The 26,045-nt window shown below is 42.7% G+C and overlaps 1 protein-coding gene across 1 annotated transcript; it reads right to left on the reverse strand.

The window, feature by feature from the left end:
- Positions 1-1,781: 1,781 nt before the first annotated feature.
- Positions 1,782-25,622, reverse strand: MYL3 (myosin light chain 3). Its single transcript, XM_034408158.3, has 7 exons — positions 25,278-25,622; positions 17,177-17,204; positions 10,124-10,273; positions 9,137-9,310; positions 7,370-7,447; positions 6,047-6,083; positions 1,782-2,098 (listed from the first exon to the last, which is right to left on the reverse strand). The coding sequence occupies exons 1-6, from the start codon at positions 25,404-25,406 to the stop codon at positions 6,055-6,057; spliced, it is 588 nt and encodes a 195-aa protein (XP_034264049.1). The 5' UTR covers positions 25,407-25,622; the 3' UTR covers positions 1,782-2,098; positions 6,047-6,054.
- Between the last annotated feature and the right edge of the window lie 423 nt (positions 25,623-26,045).

Below are 26,045 nucleotides of genomic sequence, written 5' to 3' on the forward strand. Positions count from 1 at the left end.
ACCTCTTAAGAAAGACCCATTGTAAAAATTTGGGAAGTTGCAGTCGTTTACAAAGTGGAGAAGGAAGGAAATACAAAGAAGCAAGGAAAAGAAATAAAGCAAAGTGGAAAAGAGAAAGAAAGGAAGAGAGAAAGAGAGAGGGAAGGAAGGGAAGGAAGGAAGGGGAAAAAAACTAAAGGAAAGGAACGGAAATACTGTAAAGGAACATGAGGAAAAGACAAAAAAGGAAGTAAGGAGAAGGAGAAGGAAAGGGGGAGAAAAGGAAGGAAGGAAGGAGAAAGAGAAGGAAAGGGAGGGAGGGAAAGAAAAAGAAGGAAGGAAAGAAGGAAGGAAAGAAGGAAAAAAGGAAGGAAGGAAGATGGGAATGAGAAGGAAGGAAGGAGGGAGAAAGAGAAGGGAAGGAAGGGGGAGAAAGAAAAGGAAGGAAGGAAAGAAGGATGGAGGGAGGGAGAAAGAGAAGGGAAGGAAGGGAGAGAAAGAAAAGGAAGGAAGGAAAGAAGGAGGGAGGGAGAAAGAGAAGGGAAGGAAGGGATAGAAAGAAAAGGGGATGGCCCCTATGTTGGATTGAGAAGGAGCAGAAAGTCAGTTTCCAGCTTCCTGGACATGGTGTGGCTTGGTGGACGTGGCTTGGTGGGCGTGGCAGGGGAAGGATACTGCAAAATCCCCATTCCCTCCCGATCATCTGGGACTCGGGAGGCAGAGAATAGATGGGGGCGGGGCCAGTCAGAATTTTTACTACCGGTTTTCCGAACTACTCAAAATTTTCGCTACCGGTTCTTCAGAACTAGTCAGAATCTGCTGAAACCTGCTAAATGAACAATCATAAATCGAGGACTACTTATTCCAAATAAGCCAAGGTGCAAATTGAGTTTTGTGATATGAGTGGTGCAACTTTGAATACTTACAACCACAACACTCCATCCATCGCCTTACTGATTGTCTTGCACACACACACAGACACAGAGGCACACAAAATTTTGCATCTTCTAACGTTTACACCATGTTTGCTCAACTTTTCCAAAAGATTTGCAAAAAATAGGGAGAAACTCTAATCCGCTCCCCGAACATAGTAGTTACTTATAAGGATTATTACTCATAGTAACAAACTACTTGTTCGTTACTACAGCTAGAAGATGCAATCAACATGTAAGTGTATTGCAGAAACCATTAATAGTTACAAGGATTATTACTCATATCAGTAAACCAGCCATTTACTACTAGTGGTAGTAGATGTAAACATGTATTGTATTGTATTTGAAACTATTAGGAGGATTATTGCTCATACTAGTAAAGTACTCATTATTACTGCTGGTGATAGATATAATCAATGTATTGTAGCTAAAACCATTAATAGTTATAAGGCTTATTATTACTAGTACTAAGCTACTCATTTATTACTACAGGAAAATGTAATAGGGATATGGGTGGATCAGAGTGAAAACTATTAAGTTACCAGGATTATTTCCCATAGTAGTAAGCTAAACATGTATTATTACAGTGATAAATGTAATAGGTGGAATATGGTTGAAATTATTAATAGAAGAAATACTATTCATAGTAGTGAGCTACTCATTTTCATACTATGGGTAGAAGATGTAATAGATATAGGTAGACTGTTACTATTGTCCATAATTACAAGGATAATTACTTGGAATACATTCATTTACTAGTACAGGTAGACCATGTATAGGTAGATCAGGTAGATACAACAGGGAGGTTATTTATAGTAATAAAGTGTTCTTTTACTAATAACAAGTAGACTTAATAGATACATGAGAGGGTCATATTCAGCACTTTTAATCGTTTCAAGGACCAATTTTCAGAGTAGTAAACAACTCATTCACTACTACAGGTAGTAGTTGCGAATTGCGTCCTGCAGAGAACTTAGATGTTGCAAGGTCCCTACGAGGAGTAGTGGAAGCCTTCTTCAGAGGCTGGGGAGATACAATTTGCAAGTTGATGGCCGCAGAGGAGTCAGGCGGGAAGGACAGGAAAAAATAGTAGGGTTGGAGTGAGGAGTAACTAGGCGGAGTTCCAGAAGGACAGAAGTCCATCCGAAGACATCCAAAACCTCCGTCCCGTAAGGAAGTAAACAATCCTGAAAACCAAAAAACGAAGAGTTAGTCAACATACACCAGGTAGACTCTACTTCATGTCTACTCTGTACTCTGAAATTCATGTTTACTCCACTTTCCTCAGTTCACTACTCCATGTTTACTCTGCTTCCTGAGGTTCCACCACTCCAACTTCACTCCCTGGGCTTCCAGGTATTTGCTAATCAACTGTGGTGGAAAAGGTTGTAAAAATAGCCGGGACTCACTTAACAACTGCCTTGCTTAACAATGGAAATTCTGGCCCTAATTGTGATTGAAGGTCGAGGAGTAAAAATTGGTATTTCTCAACCTTGGCAAGTTGAAGATGGATGAAATTCAACTGCCAGAATTCCCCAGTGGGAAGGGAAGGGAAGGGAAGGGAAGAAGGGAAGGGAAGGGAAGGGAAGGGAAGAAGAGAAGAAGGGAAGAAGGGAAGGGAAGGAAGGGAAAGGGAAGGGAAGGGAAGGGAAGGGAAGGGAAGAGAAGAGAAGAGAAGAGAAGAGAAGAGAAGAGAAGAGAAGAGAAGAGAAGAGAAGAGAAGAGAAGGAAAGAAGGAAAAGAAGAGAAGGCAGGAAGAAACAAGGGATGGAGAGAGGGAAGGAAGGAAGGAAAAAGAGGAAGAAAGGGAGGAAGGAAGGAGTGAGTGAGGAAAGAAGCAAAGGAAGGAGGAAGAAAGAAAAAGAAAGAGAAGGAAAGAAAGAAAAGAAAGAGAAGGAAGGAATGAAAGAGAGAGGGAGGGAAGGACAAAAGGAAGGAATAGAAAGAAGGAGGGAAGGAAGGAAGAAAGGAGGGAAGGAAGGCAGATGATGGAGAGAGAGAGAGATAAGGAAAACAGTAAATTCACATCTTCTCCAAATTGCTCCCAGTCAAAACCCTTAAAACCTGGGAAAATGGCCAATTTCTCGTCTGGCGGTTTTCCAGGCATGGAGCCGGGTGAGCGGTTGACTGGGGCGGAGTGTGGGGGGGGGGGCGTGCAGGGGGGGGAATGTCCCAAAAATACACGGGGGCGGAGGAAGCTAATGGTTGCCTCTAATCCTGTTGTTGCGACCTGTGCACAAAGTGGAATCCGTGGGTGGGCTGAGCATCTCTGAGCTTTTGGCGAAGACACAACAAGGACCCACAAACGAACACAAATATCGGTCTTTGCAAAGCGCAGCCGGAGCAGAAGGGACAGGACGGCTGTGGGTTCAAGACAGAGGAGACCCCTTAGCCTAGCCAGGACCCCTCACCCCCATCCTCACCCCCTCCTGGTCTTAATTTCTTACGCTACTTTTGATTTTTCACGGTGTCCACAGGGCAAAGAAAGAGGTCAACCGAAGGCAATCAAAAGCAACTGGAACCCTCCTGGGGGTGGGGGTGGGAGGTGAGGAGTGGGCTTCAGCTGCATGGTTTCAGGAACAGGGAGGGGAGGGGAAGACGGATGGAAGGAAAGAAGGAGAGAAAGAAGGAGAAGAAAGGGGGACGGGAAAGAAAGGAGGAAAGACGGGAGAAAAGATAGAGAACAGGACGGAGAAACAGAAGGAGAGAGGAGGAAGAAAGGGAAAAAGGAGAAGAGAGACAGGCAGAAGAAAAGAAAGGAGGGAGGGACGAAGGAAAAGAAGGGAGGGAGGGAGGGGGAAGGAACAGGGAAGAAGAAGAGAGAAGGTGGAAGAAAGAAAAAGCAAAGCAAGGAGGAAGAAGGAAGAAAAGAGAGAGAAGGATGGAGAGATAGGCAGAAATAAGGGAGGGAGGCAGGAAGGAAAGTGGGAGGGAAGGAAGGAAGGAAAGGCAGGAGGGAAGGAGGAAAAGAGAAAGAAAGGGAAAAGGAAAAAGGAGGGAAAGAAGGAAGGAAGGAAAGAGAAAGGGAAAAGGAAGGAAAGGCAGGAGGGAAGGAGGAAAAGAGTGGAGGAAAAGAAAGGGAAAGGGAAGAAGGAGGGAAAGAAGGAAGGAAGGAAAGAGAAAGGGAAAAGGAAGGAAAGACAGGAGGGAAGGAGGAAAAGAGTGGAGGAAAAGAAAGGGAAAGGGAAAAAGGAGGGAAAGAAGGAAGGAATGAAAGAAGGAGGGAAGGACAAAAGTAAAGATGGAAAAGAAAGAGAAGGAGGGAAGAAAAAAAGGCTTATCCCTGCATTTCACAGCTATGTCTGGCCTGATTTTTCACTTCATTCCTTCACTCCCTGGGACTTTGGGAGGATAGAAAAAAAATAACAACTCCATCCCACCAATCTGGGCCCCGTCATAACTTGAGTCATTCCAGATTTCACTAAGCAAACAAGACCAGGAACTTGGAGGTGATAAATAAATGAGAACGGACAAACAACAGGAACTGATAATGCTGGCTGTTTTCTCTCCTTTTATCTAGGGAATGTACCCACACATTTTCATTTTTTCAGGAAAAAGCCGGGTCAAACTTTTCCCAGGAGGGGTGGGAAAAATATATCTATATATCAACACGGCTTCTGAGTCATCCCAAGACTGGGGCAAAGATTTGCTGGTTGTTGACTTGCAAAAAAAAATAATAAGAGAAAACCCATCTTCAGCGTTTGCGGTGAAAGGACACAACAATTATCAATAAGGAAGATTTTGGTTGCAAAAATACCCATTTTTGAGTGACCGTCTGTTTCTCTTAACAACCGCAGTGATCCACGCAACTCCCGTGGCCAAAAAAGTCACAAAATCGGACCTGACTCACTTAACAACCGCTTTTGCTTAACGGCAGGCATTCGGACCCCGGTTGTGGCCATAATTCGAGGACCAATCTGTGACCACATCATTGTTTTTGAATGCAGGGATGTAAATTGTCTTGGGTGCATCTTACCCAGAGGGCAGGTATTGTGCAGTACAGGTAGTCCTCAACTTATAACAGTTCCTTTAGTGACCGTTCAAAGTTTAAGTTACAACAGCACTGAAAAAAGAGACTTATGACCATTTTTCACACTTATGACAATTGTAGCATCCCCATGTTCATATCATCAAAATTCGGGCGCTTGGCAACTGACTCAGACTTATGACGATCGCAGTGTCCTGGGGGGGGAGGCGGGTCACATGATCCCTGTTTGTGACCTTCTGACAAGCAAAGCCAATGGGGGGAAGCAGGATTCACTTAATGACCGTGTGACTCACTTAACAACTGCGGTGATTCGCTTAACAACTGTGGCAAGAAAGGTCGTAAAGTGAGCCAAAACTCACTTCATCACTAGTTTCGCTTAGCAATGGAACTTCTGAGCTCAGTTGTGGTCGTAAATTGAGGAATACCTGCATATGATTTCAATCTTAGATTCGAATTCCTTCAGGATTCCTCTGAATGATCCCCCAATTATTCATTTGGCTTCAGCTTCATTTTTTAGCATTTGAATTTGCATTTACATCAATTCAGGAGAAATCACCAAGTTTGTTGTAGCTGCAACAGTGGAAAATGAGAACACAGGTAGTCCTCAACTTACGACCACAATGGAGCCAAAAATTTCTGTTGTTAAGAGAGACATTTGTTAAGCGAGTTTTGCCCCATTTTATGACTTCTCTTGCCAGCGCCGTTAAGTGAATCACTGCGGTTGGTAAGTTAGTAACGTGGTTGTTAAGCGAATCCAGCTTCCTCCATTGACTTATCAGAAGGTCGCCAAAGGGATCATGTGACCCCGAGATGCTAGACCGTCATAAATATGAGTCAGTTGCCAAGCATCTGAGCACCTGAGAACAGGGATGCTGCAAAAGTTGCAGCTGCGAGAAACGTCCGTGTCACATTTTTCAGCACCGTTGTAACTTTGAACGGTCACTAAACGAAATGTTGTAAGTCGAGGACTTCCTGTATTTCCTTCAGTTTGACGGGAAAAGAAATGGCAACAACGAACGCAGGTTCCTGAGATACGCAGAGCTAGGGGAACGTGCTGCATCATCTCATCCTCAATCAGGCCTCAGACTGGAAAAATACGTAAACAAAAGCTGCAAAAGGGAAGAATTAAGATAAGGATCCTCCTTACCTGCCATTTTAACTTGCCATGATGTGTTTCACAAAGGCTAAAATAAAAAGGGGGGGGGAGAAAGGGAGGGAGGGTGAATGATTGCAAGAATGGCAGTTTTCTGCATGTTATAAATCCCCAAATGTCCCAGATCCCGTCCAGATTTTTTTATACTGTCACTAGGAAACATGTTCCCCATTGGGTCATTGACTTCCTGCTGGCTTCCCCAATGACTTTCCTTGTGGGAACTGAGAGGAAGCATCAGAAATCTTTCCTTCCCTCCCTCCCTATCCTTCTCTTCCTTTTTTCCTATCATCTGTCCATCCTTCTCTCCCTTTCTTTCCCTCCCCTCCCTCCCTTCCTACCTCCTTCCTTTTCTTCCTTCCTTCCTTCCTCCCTTTCCTTCCTTCCTTCCTTCTGTCCCTCCCCTATTCCTCTCTTCCTCTTTTCTTTCCATCTGTCCATCCTTCCTTCTTTCTGTCTCTTCCTTTTCCCTCCCTTCCTTTCTCATCTGTCCTTTCCTCTCCTCCCTTTTCCCCTCCTCCTCCCTCCCTTCCCTTCCCAGCAGACAGGTAAATAGCTGCTGCTAGGTTGGCGAAGGGAGTGAGGGATTGCTAGACGGACTGGGAAACTGTCAACGGAACATTGCAAAATGAAGATCACGTGACCACAGCAGGAGCAGCGGTCAGTAGCCTTAAAGCAGCCGCAACTCCTCTAAATTTCATTTTCTCTAGAATCCTGGCTCTCAAGACTTCGAGCCCATTGTGTAAGTCACATCTCGGAGGTAACTGAGTTCGAAAACTGTTGTCCTCCGATACACCATTTTGCCCAATCGGAGGTTACAACAACAGGAGTGGGGTTTTAATTTTTTTAGCACCCTAAATTCTAATTGTCCTAAAAAATCGAATCCTTTGAAAAGATTTGATGATGCCGTTTCATGGCAGGTATTATATCCCCTAATCCCACAACTCATTACATTTCGCTGGCGTTGTTTTTTCATCCGAGAAGCACAACGAACGAACGATGGTGTGACATCCCCCTCCGCTCACCCACTCCCTTCCCCTACTATAACCTGGATTTTAAAATCACTTAGACGGCCTGAATTATTTATATTCCCACTGGGCCACTTTTTCTGGTCCCCAAGTCTGGGCAGGAACTCCTGAGCCATCATTTATTCCATCCTGTCTTCCATATTGATCTTTCTCATAAAAGTGATTTATAATCTGGCCCCCACTCGTCATTTTTCAAGAAGGTCAAATCCCAAGGTGAACATCAATGCTCGGCTTTGATCTCAACCCCAACCTCAAAGGCAGAAGAAGGTCACCTCTTGAAGAACCATCTCACCTTCATAATTGATACACCCGTTGGAGTCTTCTTGGCCGGCCATCAATTTATCAACTTCTTCCTCGGTTAATCTTTCTCCTGGGGGGGAAAAAAAACAACAACGGAGGAAAATAATTCAAAATTTAATGAAGGCTCTCATGCCTTTGAAGTCTTCCGCGGTCCTTCTGCTCAGAGGACTCATCTTCTAGGGTTCAAATAGGGAAGAGCAGAATCGAAGGTTGGGCATTCCTCGACATACGACCCGTTCACTTAGTGACCGCTGGGAGTTACAACGGCGCTGAAAAAAAGGGACCGACGGCCAGTCATCGCAAATACAGGCTGTCCTCGACTTACGACCACAAAATGGATGCTGCTAAGCGAGACAGTTGTTAAGTGAACTTTGTCCCATTTTGCGACCTTTCTTGCCACGGTTGTTAAGTGAATCACTGCAGTTGTTAAGTTAGCCAGACGGTTGTTAAGCGAATCTGGCTTCCCCACTGACTTTGCTTACTGGAAGGTCGCAAAAGCGTCATTAAGTAGGATGTTGCAACCGTCATAAGTATGAGACACTAGCCAAGCCTCTGAATTTTGATCACCTGACCATTGCAACGGTTGTTAAGTGTGAAAAATGTAACTTTGAACGGTCACTAAGCAAACTGTTGAAAGTTGAGGACTACCTGTAATGCTTTTTACTGTTTTTATTGTTTTAATGTGCTTTTAAATATTTAATTGTAATACATGTTTCAATTGCGAGCTGCCCAGACTTGTTTGCTGAGATGGGCAGCTATAAAAACCAAATATATAAAATAAAAAAATAAATAAATACAGCCGTGGCGCTTGGCCACTGGCATGAACTTATGTCAGTTGCAGCATCCCCTGGAGTCACGTGATTGGCATTTAAGGCCTTCCCTGCTGGCCTCTGGCTACAAAGACAATGGGGGAAGCAGGATTCACTTAACAACCACACTGATTTGTTTTAAAATGGTGGCGCAGTGGTTAGAGTGCAGTACTGCAGAAGTACTACTTCTACTGACTGCCGGCTGCCTGCAATTTGGCAGTTCGAATCTCACTAGGCTCAAGGTGGACTCAGCCTTCCGTCCTTCCGAGGTGGGTAAAATGAGGTTCCAGATTGTTGGGGGCAAGAGGCTGATTCTATAAACTGCTTAGAGAGGGCTTCAAAAGTACTGTGAAGCGGTATATAAGTCTAAGTGCTATTGCTCTTCCTTCCTTCCTTCCTTCCTTCCTTCCTTCCTTCCTTCCTTCCTTCCTTCCTTCCTTCCTTCCTTCCTTTCCTTCCTTCCTTCCTCCCTCCCTCCCTCCCTCCCTCCCTTCCCTTCCCTTCCCTTTCCTCCCTTCCATGTTGCGCAGTGGTTAGAATGCAGTATTGCAGGCTAACTCTGCCGACTGCCAGTAGTTTGAATCTCACCAGGCTCAAGATTGGCTCAGCCTTCCATCCTCCTGAGGTGGATAAATTGAGGACCCAGATTGTTGGGGCCAATAGGCTGATTCTATAAACCACTTAGAGAGGGTGTAAAAGCACTATAAAGCGGTATATAAATCTAAGTGCTATTGCTATTGCTATAACCCTGGTTATTTAAATAAAAAAAAAAAGGGTTATAAAATCGAGCTGGCCTCCTGGAACAACTGCCTTGCTTAGCAACGGGGATTCTGGTGGGTGGCTGTAAGTCGAGGACTTCCTCTTTGCATGCAAATCTATGCGAGAAAAACGATGCCACGAAAGGCTCTCTGGCTTGTCCCGTCTGAGAGCTCCCGTAGGGCCAGCCTTACCAAGGGTTGCCAAGACGTGGCGGAGTTCGGCTCCCATCACGGTGCCGTTTCCTTCTTTGTCGAAGACACGCAGACCTTCCACGAAGTCCTCAAATGTCCCCGTGTCTTTGGTCTTGGCGATGTGCTGGAGCATGGGCAGGAACGTGTCGAAGTCCAGCATCTTGCTGTTCATTTCTGCCAAAAGAAGGAAAAAATGCGCTTCACCCACACGGCTCACCCAGCCACATTGGAAAGCAAACTCTTAGAGCTGGAAGGGACCTCGGAGGTCCTCTAGTCTGACCCCCTGCTCGAGCAGAAGACCCTGGACTATCTTGGACAAAAGGGCTGGCCGGTCTCTTCTTGGAATCTTCCAGGGATGGAGCCACTCGCAACTCAGGGAGGAAAGCCATTGCAGTCGTTAAGCAAGTGCTACAGTCGTTAAGCGAACACTGCAGTTGTTAAGCAAATGCTGCAGTCATTAAACAAACACTGCAGTCGTTAAGAGAACAGGGCCTGGTGGCTCAGCAGACTGATAGCATTGTGATTAACGCCAGCTGCCTGCAATTACTGCAAGTTCGAATCTCGCCAAGGCTCAAGGTTGACTCAGCCTTCCATCCTTTCTAAGGTAGGTGAAATGAGGACCCAGATTGTGGGGGCAATAAGCTGACTTTGTATAAATATACAAAAGGATGAAGGCTGTTGCTTAATGCATTGTAAGCCGCCCTGAGTCTCCGGAGAAGGGCGGCATATAAATCAAATTAAAAAAAAAAACATTGCAGTTGTTAAGCGAGTGCTGCAGTCATTAAGTGATTGGTACAATTATTAAACAAACACAGCAGTCGTTAAGCGAACACTGCAGTCATTAAATAAACACTGCAGTCGTTAAGCGAATGCTGAAGTTGTTAGGCGAACCCTGCAGTCATTAAACAAACACTGCAGTCATTAAGCATTAAACCCTCCAAAAAACTCAATCTGCAAATCATTCCACACCATTGAGAAGAGACTAACCGTCTGGTTTTGGGCGTCCAAGGACTTTATGGACTTCTGCCTGGGTGGGATTCTGCCCACAGGACCTCAAGACGTCCCCGCATTGCCCGTAAGTGATTTTCAATTCACCCTTTGGAGTCCGGTCGAAGAGTTCAAAAACCTCCCTGAATTCTGAGAAAAACAACAAAAGAGCATCAGGAAAAAAAATTGTGCTTCGCATGACGAATTTGTTTGCAAAGTATAATACCGAATAGTAGGAATGGAAGGGACCTTGGAGGTCTTCTAGTCCAACCCCCTGCTCAAGCAGGAAACCCTACACCACTTCAGACAAATGGTTATCCAACCTCTTCTTAAAAACTTCCTATGTTGGAGCATTCACAATTTCTAGAGGCAAGTTGTTCCACTGATTAATTGTTTTAACTGTCAGGAATTTTCTCCTTAGTTCCAGGTTGCTTCTCTCCTTGATTAGTTTCCATCTGTTGCTTCTTTTCCTGCCTTCTGGTGCTTTGGAGAATAGCTTGACTCCCTCTTCTTTGGGGCAGCCCCAGAGAGATTGGAAGACTGCTATCATGTCTCCTCTAGTGCTTCTCTTCATTAAACTAGACATACCCAGTTCCAGCAACCGTTCTTCATATGTTTTAGCCTCCAGTCCCCTAATCCTCTTTCTTGCTCTTCTCTGCACTCTTTCTAGAGTCTCCACATCTTTTTTACATCGTGGCGACCAAAATTGGATGCAGTATTCCAAGTGTGGCCTTATTACCAAGGCCTTATAAAGTGGTATTAACACTTCACGTGATCTTGATTCTCTCCCTCTCTTGATGCAGCCTAGAACTGTGTTGGCTTTTTTGGCAGCTGCACCAGATCGCTGGCTCATACTAAAATGTATGAAGAATGGAGGCTAAATAGACAAAGAATTGGGGAAATCTACTTTAATGAAAAGAAGAATTAGGGGTGATATGATGGCAGTATTTGAGTATTTGAGGGACTGCCCCAAAGAAGAGGGAGTCAAGCTATTCTCCAAAGCACGAAAAGGCAGGACAAGAAGCAACGGATGGAAACTCATCAAGGAGAGAGAAGCAACCTGGAATTAAGGAGAAACTTCCTAACAGTAAGGACAATTAACCAGTTCCAGAACTGGTTAATTGTCCAACATTATACCCATATGACTACAATTGAGCCCAAAATTTCTGTTGGGACAGCTGTTAAGTGAATTTTGCCCCATTTTATGACCTTCCTTGCCACATTTGTTAAGTGAATCCCTGCAATTGTTAAGTTAGTAACGCCGTTGTTAAGCGAATCTGGCTGCCCCCTTGCCTTGGCTTGTCAAAAAGTCGCAAAAGGGGAACACGTGACTCCGGGACGATGCGACCGTCATAAATATGAATCAGTTGTCAAGCATCTGAATTTTGATGATGTGATCATGTGGAGATGCTAGAACGGTCGTTAAGTGTGAAAAGTGGCCATAAGTCACTTTTTTCAGTGCTGTTGCAATTTTGAACGGTCACTAAATGAATGGTTGTAAGTTGAGGACTTCCTGTATTTCAGTTTGTTCATTGAGGGAAATGGCGATTAATAAATAGGAAATATAAATAAATAAGTAAATAAATAAGGGGTTATATATTTCCAGTGTGTTTTGAACTCCTGTTTAAAAAAATAATAATTCTTAAATTACAACTTCTCTGAACTTTCTCATGTGATTTGCATTTTGAAAGTTTGAAAAACTTTGCTGTTGGATTCATTATCGGCTCTATTTTCATTCCATCTCATTTCGAAGTCCCTGGGGGGATGGTTACGACTGAAAGAAAGGGAGGGAAAAATGACAGATCACCCAGTTTACGATAATGAGATTTGTCCAACCCAAGAATGTGGGAAACAGGGAAAAAAAACCCCATCTTCCTACTTAGCTTAAAGCAGGGCCACGGACCTCTGCAAATCTCAGATACAGAAAAACATAAAATTTGGGATATTGAAGCTTTGCAAAGTTCAAGAGCATTCTGAGTCTTAAATTCCCCAGCTCTTATTGAGAATTGAGTTTTGCCCTGTTTCGCGACCTCTCTTGCCATCGTTGTTAAGTGAATCGCTGCGGTTATTAAGTTAGTCACATGGTTGTCAAGCGAATCTGGGCTTCCCTGTTGACTTTGCTTGTCCAAAGTTCACGAAAGCAGATCACGTGACCCCCGGGACATTGCAAACCGTCATAAGTACGAGTCAGTTGCCCATCGTCTGAATTTTGATCAGATGGGGATGCTGCAACGGTCGTAAGAGTGAAAAACGGTCGTAAGTCCCTTTTTCCAGTGCCATTGCAACTTCAAATGGTCACTAAATGAACGGTTGTAAGTCGAGGATTAATTGCACCTATAATTGTCAAGCCAGATGTTTCTAGCTTGGCTGCTTTCCCTTATTTTCTTCGATTCGTTAATCGCTTTGCTCTAGTTCTTGACATTTACACGCACAACAGATTCTCAGTAGGTTGAGGGACTGAGCAGCACTAAATAAAATTACAAAACGGTTTTTGTCCCAGGTAACCCCAACAACAGAGGCAAAATCTTCCAAGACCTCCTCCTGCCGCCGCTCCACAGGTCCTGCGTGGATAAATGGCTCTGGGGCCACGTTTGAAATATCATGGCATTCAGAAGCCGTGAAGAAGTAAACGAGGGCGACTTTGATAATTAGATGAAGGGCACTGCATAGTGGGGGGTTGGTTATCCAGCTATGAGAGAGAGAGTGAGAGAAAGAAAGAGCGAGAGAGAGAGAGAGAGAGAAGAAAGAGAGAGAGAAGGAAAGAAAAAAGGAAAGAGAGAAAGAAAGAAAGAAAGAAAGAAAGAAAGAAAGAAAGATAGATAGATAGATAGATAGATAGATAGATAGATAGACAGAGAGATAAGAGAGAAAGAGAGAAAGAGAGAAAGAGAGAGAGAGATAGGTAGGTAGGTAGGTTGGTTGGTAGATAGATAGGAGGGAGGGAGGGAAGGAAGGAAAAGGGAGGGAAGGAAGGAAAGAAGGAAGGAAGGAAAGAAAGAAAGAAAAAGAAAGAAAGAGGGATGGAAGGAAGGAAGGAAGGAAAGGAAAGGAAAGAAAAGGGAAGGAAGGAAGAAAGAAAGAAAGAGGGAGGGAGGGAAGGAAGGAAGGAAGGAGAGAAGGGTGGAAGGAAAGAAAGAAAAGGAAGAAAGAGAGGGAGGGAGGGAAGGAAGGAAAGAAAGAAGGAAGGAAGGAAAGAAAGAAAGGGAGGGAAGGAAGGAGAGAAGGGTGGAAGGAAGGAAAGGAAAGGAAGGAAGGAAAGAAAGAGAAAGAGGGAGGGAGAGAGGGAAGGAAGGAAGGAAAGGGAAGGAAGGAAGGACAGAAAGAAAGAGAAAGAGGGAGGGAGAGAGGGAAGGAAGGAAGGAAGGAAAGGGAAGGAAGGAAGGACAGAAAGAAAGAAAGAGAAAGAGAAAGAAAGAAAAAGGAAAAGGAAGGAAGGAAGGAAGAAAAGAAGAAGGGAAGGAGGGAGGGAAGGCTGGAGCTAGGAAGGAAGGAAGAGAGAAGGATAGGGAAGGGATGGGGAAATGAAGGAACGAAGGAACTTGCAACGGCAGTGATTCATTTAACAACTCGTGCAAGAAAGGTCGCAAAATAGGGCATAACTCAATTAACAACTGTCTCGCTTAACAATGGAAATTTTTGGCTCAATGATGTTACGCTGAGTACGGATTGTAGGGTCTCCTGCGTGAGTAGGGAGCTGGGCTACAAGACCTCCAAGGTCCCTTCCCGCTCTGTTATTCTGTTTTGCTCTCAAAACAACTTTTTTCAAGCAAGCAAATAAATAAATAAATAAATTCAATATGATCCTTTCCTGCCATTGTTCATCTCAGCATATCGATTTACACTCCGTGTTGCTCATCCGGAGATCAATTCACTCCCAGCTTCTCTGCCTGCCTCAATTTCCAATACTGCCAAGCAAGTCATGGCCGGTGGTGGGTTTTGGGGTGAGGGCGCTTGAAATAGGCAGGAAGAGACGGGCGCGTTCGATCGATGGAAGGAAGTCTAGCTGTAGTAGAGTCAGAATACGGATGTCTCCGGTGAAAGTTGAAAAGGAGTTTGCAATGTGAAAGATGAAGAAGCATCGTAGATATCCCAGAACATTCAGAGCAGGTAGAAATCCTTAATCTTGAGAGAGCAGGCTTTAAGCGGGACGGATTTCGAATCCCATAATCCCCCCGCCCAGCCTTCTTTAAGAGAAGTAGAGCAATTCCCATGCCTTAGGACCTGGTTATCTACGGGACCGCCTGCTACCACCAGTAGCCTCTCACCGGCCAGTACGCTCCCATAGAGAGGGGCTTCTCAGGGTGCCGTCGGCCAAACAATGTCGACTGGCGGCCCCCAGGGGGAGGGCCTTTTCTGTGGGGGCACCTACGATCTGGAACGAGCTCCCCCCGGAGATACGGAGGATCCCGGATCTACGCACCTTCCGCCGCGCGCTTAAGACCTTTCTATTTTATCAAGCTGGCCTGGCCTAAATCCTCTCCCCTTTTTAAATGGAAATTTTAAATTTGGTTTTAAATTACTGGGGTTTAAAATTGGTTCAGCCAAATTATTTAATTCGTTTTATTTTATTTTAAATTTATATGTTTTATTCTATGGCTGTTCACCGCCCTGAGTCCTTCGGGAGTAGGGCGGTATATAAATTCAATAAAATAAATAAAAAATAAAAAATAAAAAAAATTTCCCCAGCCAGCATGATTTAAGAGGCGTGGACTTCAAGTCCCAGAATTTGCCTTCATTGAGTGACATAGAATGTAGAATAGAAATGAAGAAAGGGGAATAGAATAGAATAGAATAGAATAGAATGGAATGGAATGGAATGGAATGGAATGGAATGGAATAGAATAGAATAGAATAGAATAGAAAATATGGAATGGAATGGAATGGAATGGAATGGAATGGAATAGGAATGGAATAGAATAGAATAGAATAGAATGGAATGGAATGGAATAGAATAGAATAGAATAGAATATATGGAATGGAATGGAATGGAATGGAATGGAATGGAATGGAATGGAATGGAATAGAATAGAATAGAATAGAATAGAAAATATGGAATGGAATGGAATGGAATGGAATGGAATGGAATGGAATAGGAATGGAATAGAATAGAATAGAATAGAATGGAATGGAATGGAATAGAATAGAATAGAATAGAATAGAATATATGGAATGGAATGGAATGGAATGGAATGGAATAGGAATGGAATAGAATAGAATAGAATAGAATAGAATAGAATAGAATAGAATGGAATGGAATGGAATGGAATGGAATGGAATGGAATGGAATGGAATGGAATAGAATAGAATAGAATAGAAAATATGGAATGGAATGGAATGGAATGGAATGGAATAGGAATGGAATAGAATAGAATAGAATAGAATGGAATGGAATGGAATAGAATAGAATAGAATAGAATAGAATATATGGAATGGAATGGAATGGAATGGAATAGGAATGGAATAGAATAGAATAGAATAGAATAGAATAGAATAGAATAGAATAGAATAGAATAGAATAGAATAGAATAGAAAATATGGAATGGAATGGAATGGAATAGAATAGAATAGAATAGAATATATGGAATGGAATGGAATGGAATGGAATAGGAATGGAATAGAATAGAATAGAATAGAATAGAATAGAATAGAATAGAATAGGAATGGAATAGAATAGAATAGAATAGAATAGAATAGAAAATATGGAATGGAATGGAATGGAATAGAATAGAATAGAATAGAATTCAGAATGAATAGGATAGAATAGAATAATAGAATGCAGCACTGGTCAAAAAAGCCCCAGTAGAGATTATACCACCTGAGACTTCTCAGGAAACAACAACTGAATGAAAAATTGCAGGTGACCTTCTCCCGCTGCACCATAGAGAGTATTTTAACTTACTGCACCTGTGTCGGGTTTGCCAATTGCACAGCGGCAGATAGGACAGCGCTCCAGAGGGTCAACGCCATTGCCCAGGGGATCATGGGTTGACCCCTCCCCTCTCTGGAAGAGCTTTATAGCTCCCGCTGCCTTAAAAAAGTTCAAAACCTCCTTAAAGATCCATCTCATCCTGGATCTCACCCCCCCTTTTTTTTTTTTTGAACTATTACCATCTGGCAGACGGTACAGGGCAATAGAAACAAGGACAAATAGGCTGAAAAAACAGCTTCTACCCCAGGGCAGTAAAACTCTATTGAATTCTACTATATAGTGCAATACTAAATGCAAATCAGGGTTTTTCGATTCCATTGTATAGAATGCGAAGGATGTGTGTTTGTGTTTTATTTTTATAGTTATAATGTACACGGAAGATGGCATTTAATTTCATTGTACGAGGTGCGATGACAATTAACTTAACTTAATAGGGAATGGAATAGAGAATATGCATAAGAGAACAGAACAGAATAACAGAGTCCGAAGGGACCTTGGAGGTCTTCTAGTCCAACCCCCTGCTTAGGCAGGAAACCTTATACCAGTGATGGCGAACCGTCGCGCGGAAACATCGCGCGCACATGCTCGTCAGGGCCGCATTCCAGAAAAGCCAAACTTGCGGGAACTAATGCATATGCATACCTGACAAGCAAAGTCAATAATGAAACCAGATTCGCTTAACGACCACATGATTTGCTTAGCAACTGCAGTGATTTGCTTCACAGCCATGGCAACAAAGCTCGTAAAAACTGGGCGTGATTCACTTAACAACTGCCTTGCTTACCGGCAGAAAATCCTGATCCCCCAAATGCAGTTGCAAGTGATTGAATCTGTGACCCCAGAGATGAAGTGACTGTCGTAAGTGTGAGAACCGGTAGTAAATTCCCTTTTCTTCAATGCCATTGTAACTTCGGTCGTTAAATGAGTCATCATAATTTGAGGATTACCTGTATTAACAGCTACGTCTTGATAAACTCCCTTTTTCAGTTGTTTTTTTTCTTTTGTTAGTGAAGGATGCTCATGTCAAGAGCCCCTTGAGGCTGAACTACTGGAAGTAATTAGCAATTAATTAATTAGGAAAACCTCTTAATTACGGGTGGAAAAAGAAAATAAGAGCCCCTTACCTTCAATTTGATCATGATTGAATTCCAACTGAAAGAGAAGGGGAGAAAAAGAGGATTATTCACACTTCCCATCAAATGGGAAACCCGAATGCAACCTTTTATAGAGCACTGCCCACCAGAACAACTAGACACAAGGACAATTTTTTCCCCAAATGCCATCACTCTGCTAAACAAATAATTCCCTCAACACTGTCAAACTAGTTACTAAGTCTGCACTACTATTAATCTTCTCGTCTTCTCATCGTTCCCACCGCCCATCTCCTCCCACTTATGACTATATGACTGTAACCTTGTTGCTGGTATCCTTATGATTTATATTGATATTGTTTCCTGATTCCTTATTTGTTCCCTATGACTATCATTGAGTGTTGTACCTTATGATTCTTGACGAACGTATCTTTTATGTATACTGAGAGCGTATGCACCAAAGACAAATTCCTTGTATGTCCAATCACACTTGGCCAATAAAAAAATCTATTCTATTCTATTCATGACAAGGTGCAGGGAGTCCTCGCCTTATAACCATTCATTTAGTGACCGTCCGGACCATTGTAGCAACAAAGGTCATAAAATGGAGCAAAACTCACTTAAAAACCATCTAGCTTAGCAGTAGATATTTTGTCTTCCATTGTGGTCATACATGAAGGATTTCTTGGGTGCATTTTAATAGTGGTGTTACAGGTAGTCCTCAACTTATGGCCCTCTGTTGAGCCCTAAATTTCCATTGCTAAGCCACAAATTTGTTTACTGATTTTTTCCCCATTTTACGACCTTTATTACCAGTTGTTAAGTGAATCACTGCAATTTTTAACTGAGTTACATGGTTGTTAAGTGAATCTGGCTTCCCCGTTGACTTTGCTTGTCAGAAGGGGATCACGTGACCACACACCCCTGGGACCCTGCAACCGTCATAAGTATGAGTCAGTTGTCGAGCGTCTGAATTTTCATCACATGCCCATGGGGGAATGCTGCAACAGTGGTAAGTGTGAAAAACAGTCCTAAAATCACTTTTTTCAGTGTCATTGTAACTAAACAAATTATTCTAAGACGAGATTACCTGAATTTTTTTTTTTTTTTTTTTTTACAATATTATTCTCAATGTTTTCCAGCCTGGTGCTCTTAAATTTCTATTGATTTTAGGGCCTTGAATGTATAAATGTCTTTAAAACATTATTGGATATGACATGGGTAGCCAATACATTTCATTAATAAATGAAGAAAGAAGAAAGAAAAAGAAAGAAAGTGTGAAAGAAAGAAAGAGAAAAAGAAAGAGAAAGAGAAAGAAAGAGTGGAAGAAAGAAAGAAAGAAAGAAAGAAAGAAAGAAAGAAAGAAAGGGAAGAAAGAAAGAAAGAGAAAGAGAAAGAGAGAGGAAGAAAGAAAGAAAGAAAGAAAGGAAGGAAGGAAGGAAGGAAGGAAGGAAGGAATAAATAAATAAATAAATAAATAAATAAATAAATAAATTTCAATTTGGTGCAAACCTTTGGTCTGTAAGAGGACCCCATCGATTGTAAGAAGAATAAATTCCCCATCTGTTCTACAGCTTGGAAAATTTCATTAAGGAGCAGGAAAGGAAAATTATAGGTACTCCTCAACTTACAAAAGTCCATTTAGTGACCGTTGAAAGTTACAACGGTACTGACTTACAACCGTTTTTCAAAATTACGACCATTGCAGCATCTTCATGGTCAAATGATCAGAATTCAGACGCTTGGCAACTGACTCGCAGTTATGACGGTCGCAGTGTCCCGGAGTCACGTGATCTCCTTTTGCGACCTTCCGATGAATAAAAATCAAGCCAGATTCGCTTAACAACCATGTGGCTAAATTAACATATTCTGCAGCAATTCATTTAACAACATGAGAAAGGTCGTAAAATAGGGCAAAACTCACTTAACAACTATCTAGCTTAGCAGCAGAAATTTGAGGCTCAAATTTGTGGTCATAACTCGAGGACTACTGTACAACCCTGCTCAGAAATGTGAACCATTAGACAAAGCTGAGTTATTTTGCTAATGCAGTTCAAAAATCTGTTTCAGATTCCTGCCGAGCAGATGGCTATCTCTGCTTTCTGTTCCTTTTTTCTCCGCAGAAACTCAACTCCAACTTAGTTTTGTGTCTGTGTGTTTTTTTCAATAACAATGTTGGCTAAGAAGGATTCCTTCCCTGTCTCAAAAAAGGATTTGCTCCCCCCTTAAGCATTTTTTAAATTTATATGCCTGGAGTCAGGAATGGCCATCTGCCCTGATTTAAAATTAGCCCTTGCCTCAAGCTGAGTTTGCCCCTTCCCCTGTTCAGAAAAGAGAAAGGGAGAGAGAGAAGGGGAGAAAAAAGAGAAACAGAGAGAAAGAAAGAGAGAAAATGAAAGAAAGAGAGGGAGAAAGAAAGAGAGAGAGAGAGAATGAGAGAGAGAGAAAGAGAATAAGAGAAGTGGAGAGAAAAGATAGAGAGAAAGTGAGAAAGAGAAAATGAGAGAGAGAAAGAGAGAGAGAAAGAAAGGGAGAAATAGAGAGAAAGTAAGAAAATGAGAGAGAGAGAGAAAAGGAGAAAGAGAACAAGAGTAGTGGAGAGAAAAGAGAAAGAGAGAGAGAGATGAGAGAAAAAATGAGAGAGAGTGAAAGGGAGAAAGAGAACATAGAGAGAGAAAGAGAGAAAGAGAGAAAGAGAGAGAGAGAAAGAGAGAGAGAAAGAAAGGGAGGAAAAGAGTAAGGGAGAGGAAGAGGAAGAGGAAGAGAAAAAAAGGAGAAATAGGGAGAGCCGGAAAGTGGAAAAGAGAGGGAGAAAGAGAAAGAAAGGGAGGGAGAGAGAGAAAAAGAAAGAATGAGAGAAGTAGAGAAAAAAGAGAAAGAGCGAGGAAAAGGGAGAAAAAGAGGGAGAAAGGGAGAAAGAGAAGAAAGAAAAATGAGAAAATGAGAAAGAATGGGAGAAAGAGAAGAAGAGAAAGAATGAGAGAGAGAGAGAGAGAGAGAGAAAGAAAGAAAGAAAGAAAGAAAGAAAGAAAGAAAGAAAGAAAGAAAGAAAGAAAGAAAGAAAGGGACAAAGTGAGAGAGGGAAAGGAAGAAGGAGAGAAAGAGAGAAAGAGAAAGTATTAAAGTCCACCAAATGGCTGGGGAATTCTGGGAGTTGAAGTCCGATCTCTTCAAGTTGCCACACTGATTTAACTGACTTCTCCAAACTTAATTGCTTTGCAAATTAGCCTCTCCAATCACTGCTTTCCAATTTTTTCTTTTTTTAATGAACTCAGGCCTCCAGCCTTCCTCAATTACAGAATTATCATCAAAATCTCTCCGAATTAACTGCAAAAAAAAAGAATGGAAGAAGAGGCCAACTCAATTAGTCACGCCTTAAAACAGGATAGAATTAAATTATCCAGAAATTGTCCCCCATCCTTTCTGTCTTGTGAGGTTTTTCCAGGAATCAACACTTAATACACACTTAATAATAAAATCCATGCAACGTACAGCGAGAGCGTCATAAAAAGTTTCACGGCTCGGAGAAAAAACAGAATTTTGCAGAATTTTGATCTGTGCAGTGTCTTTTTTTAAGCTAATTTTTTGTGAGTCTGGGTAGATTTTTTGTGAGACTAGGTAGATCAGAAAGGTCGGCAGTTTGGTGGTTCGAATCCCTAGTACAGATCTCCTGCGTGAATAGAGGCTTTGACTAGATGGCCTCCAAGGTCCCTTCCAACTCCGTTACTGTTACCATTCTCATTTTTGACTCCAGGCATGTAAATTTTCCCAAATCTGGATTGGTTGCAGCCCCTTCGTAAATAGGGGTCCACTGCAGGTAAGTCAATGTTAGCAAAAGAAATATAGCTACTCCTCAACTTACGACCATTCGTTTAGTGACCGTTCAAAGTTATACTTGGCATAACTTGATTCCTATTTATGACGGTTGCAGTTGTCCCCGGGGAGGATCACGAGATCCCCTTTTGGGACCTTCTGACAGGCAAAGTCCAATGGGAAAGACAGATTCACTGAACATGTGTGTGACTAACTTAACGACGGCAGTGATTCACTTAACGCCCGTGGCAAGAAAGGTCGTAAAATGGGTCAAGACTCACTTAACAATGGACTCACTTAGTAACAGAAATTTTGGTGTGGTTTTAAACCTAGGACTATCTCCAGAACCAGTGCAGTTGTCTGGCTTAAATAACATACACTTATTTACATTAAATTTCAAATTTTTGAGAAATCACACAGGGGCCAGCCAGGGACAGCCGAAGGGCTGGATGCAGCCCGGGGGGACCCCCTAAAATGCCTATTTCTGCTCTAGGAGAAATCTACCTGGACTATTTTTTTTCACGTGGAAATTAAATTAATAAGTTGGAAAAGTTATGTAGAGTTTGCTTTTTTTGGCGCACCAGAGAAATGAGGCCATTTATTGCACGAAAATCGAAGGGCGCACTAAATAAAAATACGAATTATTTTATGACATTATGCGCTCAGGTTTAATTAGAGTTACACATTCAATAAAAGGGAAACCAGATTGATGTTTGTTGAAGCCAGATTGTTGTGCTCCAAAACAGCTGATGGCAGCTAATTTTTGCTTTAAATGGAGCAATAATTACAGGACAGTCGTGTTTATTCAGAACGAATGAGTATTCCACGCTCTGCCATCTCCAACTGACTCAGTGGGTGTTTTTTGTTTTTTTCCAGGTGCCAGCAAAATTTCTACACAACGACAACCACAACAGGGAGGGATTTCCTGTGAGGTGAAGTAGGAAGAAGGTCAAGAAAGTTTTTTTTAAAAAAAAGTTAGACTAGCCTTGATTCATTGTTTATCCGTGTCCAATGTTTTTATGGTTACTTTTCCAGTTTGCGATAAGTGGGGAATTTAGAGACTGGGTGGCAGTGAGTTCTAGTTCTGTCTTAAGCATGAAAACTGGCCTTTAAATACACACCTTCACATTCCTCCGAGGGACACACAATGCAAAAACCCAACAAGTATTTTCCATTGGGGTTGATAGATAATTGGGAGATTGGGGGGAACTTCCTTCCTTCCTTCCTTCCTTCCTTCCTTCCTTCCTTCCTTCCTTCCTTCCTTCCTTCCTTTCCCTTTTTTCTTCTCCTTCTCCTTCCCCTTCAGTTCCTTCTCTTTCCTTCTTTTCTATCTTCTTCTTATCTTTTCTTTTTCCTTCTCTTCTCCTTCTTTCTCTTGTTCTTCCTCCTCAATTTTCCCCTTCTCTTCCTCATCTTCTCCTTCTTCTTCCTCCTTTATGTTCTTCTCCTTCTCATCTTTTCATTCTTCTCCTCTATCTCCTTTTTCCTCCTCCTCCTGTTTTCTCCTCATCCTTTCATTCTTCTTCTCTTCTTCATCCTTGTCTGTTCTTCTCCTTCTCATCTTCTCCTTATGTATCTACTCCTTCTACTCCTTCTCATCTTTTTCTCCTCCTTCTTCTTTTTTCTCATTTCTTTTCCTTATCTGTCTCCTTCTCCTCTTTTCATTCTTCTCCTCTTCTTCCGCCTTGCCTTTATCCTCCTTCTCCTCCTCCTCCTCTTTTTCTCCTCCTTCTCATCTTTTCCCCTCCTTGTCTAACTTCTCCTTCCTCCTCCTCCTTCTTTTCATTCTCATTTTCTCCTTCTCTTCCTTCTCTATTTCCTCCTTGTCTTTTCATTTTTTTCCTCTTCTTCCTCCTCGTCTGTTCTCCTCCTTCTCCTCTTTTTCTCCTCCTTGTCTATCTTCTCCTTTCTCCTCCTCCTCCTTTTCATTCTCATTTTCTCCTTCTCTTCCTTCTCTATTTCCTCCTCGTCTTTTCATTTTTTTTCTCTTCTTCCTCCTCGTCTGTTCTCCTCCTTCTCCTCTTTTTCTCCTCCTTGTCTATCTTCTCCTTTCTCCTCTTTCTTCTTTTCATTCTCATTTCTTCCTCCTCCTCCTCCTCCTCCATCATCATCTTCTTCCCCTTCCCCACAAACTCTCCCCCCACCCGTTTTATCGAGACAAAAAGAGGACAGCTGCAACGGGGATACAAGAGAAGCTGCTGAGGGAGGGGGCTCAGTGATGGAGAAAATGTGCTGATGGTTCTCTTAATAAACTATGGTTCTATTTTGGACAGCGACAAAGGTCAAGGTAAGCCAAGAGGCATCAGGTAATCTGGAAGACAATGCCCCCTCTCCCTCCCACCCCCCAGCAGTTGTCGGCTGTTAAGAGTCTGTGCCAAATAGCTGCCATTCCTCCCTGCAAACTGACTGCCAGGGAGTCAAAAAAGTCAAAATGGCGGCCCCAACAGGCCCGGGGATCAAATTATAGAATTGTGACTGCATTTCCTGCAAATATCCTGCTTCTTTGCTCTGGTTGGTTTGAAAAAAAGCAAACAAACAAACAAGAAAGAAATTGTGATTATCTCCATCATCTTTAATGTTTTGCTCCTGCCACGCGAAATGAATGTGATCGATGAATAGAAATTAAAATAAAAAAATTAAAATGTACTTTGTATTTTACACTGCCCACATTTCATCCCCTTAACACCCCTGCGAGGTAGGCTGGGCCGTGGCACCCAATCAGATGCCGGAAAAAATAAGGAGGCGGAGCTGAATCTTCCTCGTTTTTAAGCTCAGAGTTTTTAACTGCTACACCCCACTGTCTCCCCACGAGTCAAGGAGAGGGGTTGAGAAAGCCATAAGGGGTGAAAGGGCTGGCTTAGAAGGAAAGAGTTCCAGGTTCAAATCCTGATGAGATGCAGAATCCGTAATAAACTCACTGGTCCGTCTGCTCAAAGAATATTTAAGGGGGATACAGGTAGTCTTCCACTTACGACCACAATGGACGCCAAAATTTCTGGCAGAGATGATAGAGACAGAGAAGGAGAGAGAGGATAGAAAGAGAGAAAGACAGAGAGATGAAAGACAGACAGACAGAGGAATGATGGAGAGAGAGATACAGAGAGGGATGATAGAGGCAGAGAGAGAGGGGGATGATTCAGAGAGAAATACAGAGATGATGATAATGATGATGAAGAGATAGATAGATAGATAGAGAGAGAGAGAAAAATTATCTAGATAGAGAGAGAGAGACAGGCAGACAGGCAGGACAGATAGAGAGAGAGAGAGAGAGAGTAGAGGATGGACAGACAGACAGAAATGATACAGAAAGAGAAAAAGAGAAAGAAATATAGAGATGACGATGAAGAGATAGATAGATAGATTGATTGATAGATAGACAGACAGACACATAAATGATAGATGATAGAATATATATATATGTAGAGAGAGAAAGAGAGAGAGACAGATAGATAGACAGACAGACAGGATAGATAGAGATATATAGAGAGACAAAGAGAGAAATACAGAGATGATGATAATGATGATGAAGAGATAGATAGATAGATAGATAGATAGATAGATAGATAGATAGATAGATAGATGAGAGAGAGAGAGAGATTATCTAGAGAGAGAGAGAGGCAGGCAGCCAGGCAGGACAGATAGAGTAGAGGATGGATAGACAGACAGACAGAAATGATAGAGAAAGAGAAAAAGAGGAAGAAATACAGAGATGACGATGAAGAGATAGATAGATAGATAGATAGATAGATAGATAGATAGATAGATAGACAGACAGACAGACAGACAGACACATAAATGATAGACGATAGACAGAATATATATGTAGAGAGAGAGAGAAAGAGAGAGAAAGAGACAGATAGACAGACAGACAGACAGACATGATAGATAGAGATATAGAGAGACACAAAGAGAGAAATATAGAGTGATGACAGACAGACAGACCGACAGACAGGTGACCATTGACAATGGCTGCTCTGTCACTCCTGGCAAAATCAAAGCTGCCTAGAAAATCTCAGCAGAGTTGAAACCAGGCTGGAAGCTGCTCTGTAAATCGGCCACACCTTTTAGCAAAGAATCTTAAGAGCCGGATCTTAAGAGCAGGGAGGTAGCAGCGGGTTGGGATGGATGACCTCAAGGGATTGAGGTCATCCATCCCAAACCGCTGCTACCTGCCTGCTTGCCAGACTCCTATACTGAAGCACACTGGAGGCAGACACCCCATTGCCCCTACATCAATCCATCTCTTAAAAAAAAAAAAAAACCCTCTCCCACCCCCAGATAAATTAGGTTTCCTGTTTTTTTTTTAAAAAAAGCCCCTTACTTTGATGCTGGCTGGATTAAACTCCACTTCTTTGCGCTCTGGCTCAGGTGGAGGAGCCGGTTTCGGGGCGGGCTTGGGTTCTTCCTTTTTGGGCTCAGCTTTTTTCGGCTCAGGTTTTTTGGGGGGCATCGTGCCGGAGACAGGGGAAGGGGCCACAGGCAGGCAAAACTGGTCACGTCGAGGGGCAGAAGGCAGAGCAGCTGAGAGTCCCCTGGCGAGGGTCTTTATTCGCCTCCCAGCCCCTGAATGTCAGGGCGGGTGTCAATTGGCCTCCAGCCCCAACCCGAAGCCCCCCTCCCCGTCGTGCATCGCACATACCAGGTCGCACAATAGCAACCTGGCTATAAAAGGGAAAGCAGACGGCTCGGCTATTTCGGATAAGGGCACCCAAATTGGTCTGGGAAGACAATGCAAGCTTGATCAGGAGTAGCGGAAGAGAGGAGGGGGAGAACTGGAGGCGGGAGGGGGGGCTTGAGCAATAGGGCCAAAGGCCGAGGAGCAACTACAGCCAATCCCTTTTTTTTCCCAGTTCTGTTGTAACTTTGAGCGGTCACTAAACGAATGGTTGTAAGTCGAGGACTATCTGTATATTTTATTTCAGGCATTTATAAGTAGTCCTTGACTTACGACCACAATGGAGCCCAAAAACTCTTCCGTCTCTAAGCGAGACAGTTGTTAAGTGAATTTCGCCGCATTTTACAAACTTTTCAGCCACAGTCGTGTTTTTTTCAGTCATTAAGCGAATCTGGCTTCCCTATTTGCTTGTCA

Source organism: Pantherophis guttatus, chromosome 4 (assembly GCF_059756535.1).
Source record: "Pantherophis guttatus breed Tessera chromosome 4, ASM5975653v1, whole genome shotgun sequence".
In the NCBI taxonomy this organism is placed as follows: Eukaryota; Metazoa; Chordata; class Lepidosauria; order Squamata; family Colubridae; genus Pantherophis; species Pantherophis guttatus.